General features: G+C 43.7%; 1 protein-coding gene across 1 annotated transcript; it reads right to left on the bottom strand.

Annotated features, from left to right (window-relative positions):
* Nucleotides 1-1,007: 1,007 nt before the first annotated feature.
* On the bottom strand, nucleotides 1,008-1,946 carry LOC102368551 (olfactory receptor 5V1-like). The gene has a single exon (XM_006034096.1). It carries the CDS (start codon nucleotides 1,944-1,946, stop codon nucleotides 1,008-1,010), a length of 939 nt encoding a protein of 312 aa, XP_006034158.1.
* Nucleotides 1,947-5,755: the final 3,809 nt, after the last annotated feature.

Genomic DNA, 5,755 nt, shown 5'->3' with positions numbered 1-5,755 from the left:
CCCGATGCTCTCCTTGATGCAGTGCAAGGGAATTATCAGGTCCTTTACTGCACAGTGAGTGGTGATTCATCAAGAGTTAGCTGTTAGGAAATATTTTATAGGTCTACACAATGTGTATACAGCTACTTTAACCTGTAGATTTTGGCACTTGAACAAAGTTTGTGTTTCAGCTCTGAGTGCATAAGTATGTTAACTGAGCGTACAGCAGCTCAAGTAAATCCTGAAATTTTAGGCTGGAAGAAACCTAAGGATAGAGTGGGCATTAGAAACTGGGAGGGGAAAGCTCCCATATTTTAGCCCATTAGGTTAGTAGTTGAGGCACTTGCCCAGAGAGAAGGATACCCAAGTTCCAGGCCCCACAACCAAGAGAGGGTTGCATCTTCATTTGTGTGATTTCCAGCAAAGTGCCTTCAGTACTCAGGCACATCTTAGCTACTGTCCAGACCCAACTACAACCCTTCTCTTGAAGCTGACATACTACTTCTTGCATTTAATAGCATTTAGATGAAATATTATTATCATTATTATCATCATCATCATCTCAGCACCAAGGAAGTTTCTACATTAATAAGGTTGATGGTCCAGACTAGAACTCAAGAGAGTAGTGCAAGAACACATGGTGACATGCAAGTGACGTTAAACTTAGGGTATTGCCTAAAATACTGAGGAAAATGGCATTATCCTGCCTTGTGCGTGTGCATGCACAAAGCCATACACATGTGTGTTATCATCTGTGACAAGGGTGAAGTTAATTTTTTCAGTGTTAGTTTCTGAGACCTAAAGTTTGTCATGTGTACTACTATGATATCTTGGTTTGTGCTTATGACACAGGTTTTCCAGTGGTAATTTCCTAACCATGTATGAGCTAGGTCTGGGATTATTTAGCTTCCAAAATAACAGCAGGCTGAATAATACCCAATCTGCTTTGGCCATAAATTATACAGTAATTTAGTAGGGGGAGTGGAGAGGAAATTGAACATCATTCCAACATTTTTTTTTTTCTCTGTTCACATCTTGAGAGGAAATAATCTTGAAGTTATCACCCTCCTCTGCGCTTTATTGAGATCTTTGCTCCTCAGACTGTAGATAATGGGGTTCAGGGTTGGCGTCACAACAGAGTAAAACAGGGCCAGAAACCTGTCACTCTCTGGGACATAGCTGGATCTGGGTCTCAGATACATGGCACTGGCAGATCCATAGAACAAAATGATGACAATGAGGTGGGAGGAGCAGGTGGAGAAAGTTTTTTGCCTGCCATGGGCTGATTTGATCTTCAAGACAGCACTGATGATGTGGACATATGATCCAAATATCAACAAGGTGGGCAGTATGCTGAGTACCAACCCTTCTATAAAGACTGCAGTTTCATTCATGGAGGTATTTCCACAGGCCAGAAGTAGAAGAGGAGGAATGTCACAGAAGAAATGATCAATCTGGTTGTGCCCACAGTAGGGCAAGGTGAATATTAGTGTGGTCTGTATCAAGGAGAACAACAAGCCACTGGCCCATGAGAGAGACACTAGGAAGATACACATTTGCCTGTTCAAGTGGACCGTGTACTGCAGGGGGTTGCAGATGGCTAAGAAACAGTCATAAGCCATAACAGCAAGGAGAAAGCACTCAGTTGTCCCGAGGGAAAGCAGGAAGTACAACTGGAAGGCACAGCCAGTGAATGAGATGGTCCCAATTTGGGAGAGCAGGTTTACCAGCAATTTTGGGATGGTGACTGAGGTGTAGCAGATATCGACCAAGAACAAATTGGAGATGAAGTAGTACGTGGGGGCATGAAAGGTGGGGTCAAGGTAAACTGTTATACCAATGAGGATATTTCCCAGCAGAGACGCAATGTATACGATGAAAATCACTGCAAAGAGCAAGTTCTGAAATTCTGGATGAGAGGAAAATCCCTTCATAATGAACTCAATAGTTTGATTTTTACCTTCCATGTTCCTGGAAAGACATACAAATACACAAAGCCAACAGTATTAAGAAAATGTCATATGTGAATGCTTTCAACCACTGATGGACTGAATGGTATATTTTATTTCTAATATGACTACCCACCCACTCCCCACCTTACTAGTAAAAGGATATTATTGAAAATAGATAGGATGTGATTCATATTATATACTCTAGGAAATGTTTAAAAGGTTTACAATTATTTCTTCAGATACTCAGCTAACATTAATCATTTTACTTGAGTGAAAAATAAGATGCATCCACAGTATGCTAGGGGTGCAAAGTCCCATTTAAGGCTGCCCTTGACAAGAGTACAAGAGGACATCCACCTCATGCTTAAGGGGAAGGTGCTTTTCTGGCTAGACTGGCAGACTTCCTGGAGAGGCCTTTAAAATGAGATCATGGTGGCAGGAGGGGGTGAAAACTATTAAAGTAAGCCCAGGAACTGGCAAACAGGAAACCAGTAAGAGGGAAAATAATAGGAAGAACACTCCAACATGGTCCAAAGGATTGGACTGTCCTCAACAAAACAGGAAGTCAAGGGCCTTCAATGGTAGACTCACATGCCTGTACACAAATGCCAGGAGCATGGGTAACAAGCAGGAAGAACTAGCCTTCCTGGTAACAAGTAAGGAATACAATCTTATTGGAATAACAAAGACCTGGTGGGACAGCACCCATGATTGGACCGTGGCAAGACAGGAGGGGGCACTACTATGGAGAGCCACTCACCTCACTGTGCCAGGCCCAAAAACTTACTTTGCGAGTCTCCCTTGGGAAGCCTACAGCTGGCTGTCCTGCTTCTGGGAGAACACCTACAAGCCTGGGGTAATGCTGCCACCACCCGGGCACTGGTCTCTGGTAGGGTTTTGTGCAGTCTGATCTCTGTGCAGAATCTGTGAACCTTGGCGGTATTTTACCCAGAGTAATATTTCTGGGTGCTTCTTTCAGCCTGAAGCATCCCTAGATAACATCAGGAAAAACTGAAGGAGAATAAAAAGAAAAAAAAAATACTTCACTGGCCAGGTAAGGGTGGATGTACTCCCTCCTCAGCAGCACAACAATGCAGGTTGTAACCCAATACCTTTATTGAATGGGGGAGGGAGTAGAACGAGGAATTCAGAATACACTTTGAGCAAACAAAACCAATTTGAGTCTTTACAGAGAATGGATACAGTGACATTTTTAAGAAGTGACTGGCCTACACATAATTCCTGACTCCTGGCAGGTTTTCAGGGTTTGCCAGAAAGAAGAGAGGGCTCCCCCACTCCCCCTAGGAAGTTTACCTGGCCAGGTCACCTGATTGACCAGCCTGAACCAAGAAGAAAGCAAGGAGAGAAAGGGGTCACCTGGGCTGACCCAAGTGAGGGGCAGAAAGAGGGGGAGGGGATTTCTTTACATGGACCACAGGTATAGAGGGCTACATCTTGTATTGGAGGGATTGTGTAGGGGAGAGGGGTGGAGATGTTGCCCTGGAAGCTAAGATAGATACAAAAGAAGGGTGACTTGATCTCCTCAGTTGAAGATACAGGGAGGGCATGGAAAAGGGGACTTGATGGTAGAAATATATTACAGACCTCCAAACCAAGCAGAGGAACCAGAGGACTGGCATAGGCTGCCTGCTCATGGAATATGGTCATCATGGGTGACTTCAATTACCCAGACATCTGATGGGAAGAGCACTCAGCTAGATCCAAGGGGTTGCATAGATTCCTCACTTGCATCAACGAGCTCTATTTGACTCAAGAAGTGCATGAGCTGACCAGGGGAAAAGCACTCCTGGATTTGGTTTTGGCCAAAGTAGATGCTCTAGTGAGTGATTTGAGGATTGAGGGTAATCCAAGCGACTGAGACCATGAGATGATCACTTTCACCATTCATTGTAAGGCAGAGAAATCAGTTAGTATGGTACAAATCCTTTATTTTAGGAAAAATTATGTCTCTAAGCTTAAGAGATTGGTGGATGAGGCCCTGCAGGACCATGGTCCAATGGGGAAGGGAGATAAAGAAAAGTCATCATTCCTCAAGGATACAACCCTTGGAGCACAATGGAGATCGATTCCTGTTAATAAGAAAGGTAGCAAAAGGGTTGGGAGATCCCCCTGGCTCAATAAGGAACATCATGGACTTTTTGAAAACATAGAAGCCTATAAGAAATGAAAGCTGGGAATTGCCCTCAAGGAGGAGTACACAGAAATGGCCTGCACCTATAGGGACTAGATTAGAAAAGCAAGGGCAGAATCCAAATACAAACTAGAAGTAGAAGTCAAAGACCAAAAAAAGTCCTTTTGATATGTAGGAAGCCGGAAAAAGAAAAAAAAAAAACCCAAAAAACAAAGGGAAATGTAGGACCCCTATTGAGCATAATGGGACAGTTGATAACTGACACTCAGAAGAAAACCAAACTCTAAAATGAATACTTCATGTTGGTATTCCACTAAACCAAGGATATTAACTTACCCAACAGGAAGCAGGATGGACAAGGTGGGGGTGATCACCCATCTACAATCAGCAAAAATCTTGTGAGGGAAAACCAAGAGAGGTTGGCTATCTACATGTCAGCAGGACTGGATGAACTATACCCAAGAGTGCTGAAAGAACTGGCTGATGTCATTGCATGACTGATAGCTAAGCTATTTGAGAACTCATGCTACTTGGGTGAGGTCCCAGAAGACTGGAAGAGGGCCAGTGCGGTGCTTATCTTCAAGAAAGGAAGGAAGGAGGACCCAGGGTATTGTAGGCCAAACAGTCTGATGTCAATCCCTTGAAAAATCCTGGAAAAATTATAAAAGAATTCATCAGTGATAGGCTAACAGATGGCAGTATTCTAAAATAGGGCCAACATGGCTTCATTGCGGGTAAATCATGCCTGACCAAACTCATCTCTTTCTATATATGATCAGGTAACTCACCAGCTGGATAAAGGAGATGAGGTCAATGTCATATACCTGGATTTCGAAAAGGCCTTTGACTTGGTCTCCCATAATGTCTTCCTGGTTTAATTGAGAAATTGCCACCTCAACAGCTTAATGCTCCAGTGGCTGGGAAACTGGCTATGAGGTCGGACCCTGAGAGTGTTAATAGAACCAAGCTGGCATGATGAAAGGTGAACTGTGATGTCCCTCAAGGCTCAATACTCAGACCAGTACTTTTCAACATTTTCATCAATGATTTGGATACCGGTGTGAAAAGTGTACTGGCAAAGTTTGTGGCTGACACCAAGTTATGGGGGAATGCAGTTACACTGGAAGATGGGCTGAGTATACAGGCTGACTTGGACAGACGTGGAAAGTGGGCCAGTCTAAACTCAATGGTGTTTAACACCAAGAAAGGCAAAGTGTTCCAGCTGGGGAGAAATAATCCACAACATACAGGCTCAGTGGTGTTATACTTTCCAGCACCACAACTGAAAGAGACCTGAGGGTCATAATCAACCATAACATTAACATGAGCCACTTATGCAATGCTATAGCCAGCCAAGTGAACAACACTCTGGCATGCATTAAACAATCCATCAAGGATATCAACCTCCTGCTCTACTCAGCATTGGTAAGGCTGTAGCTGGATTACTGCATTCACTTCTGTGCACCACACTTCAAGATGGATATAGAGAAGCTGGAAAGAGTCCAAAGGAGGGTCACATGAATGATTAAAGGTCTGGAGAACAAATCATATGAGGAGAGGCTGAAGGACATGGGATGGGACTGTTCAGCCTGGAAAAGAGAAGACTCAGGGGAGACTTGGTGGCAGCCTTTAAGTATACAAGGGGTGAACATCAGGGGCTAGGAGAACATCT

Source organism: Alligator sinensis, unplaced genomic scaffold (assembly GCF_000455745.1).
Source record: "Alligator sinensis unplaced genomic scaffold, ASM45574v1 scaffold79_1, whole genome shotgun sequence".
Classification (NCBI taxonomy): Eukaryota; Metazoa; Chordata; order Crocodylia; family Alligatoridae; genus Alligator; species Alligator sinensis.
The sequence above is the reverse complement of the archived record's forward strand: the minus strand, read 5'-3'. Positions and strand labels throughout refer to the sequence as shown.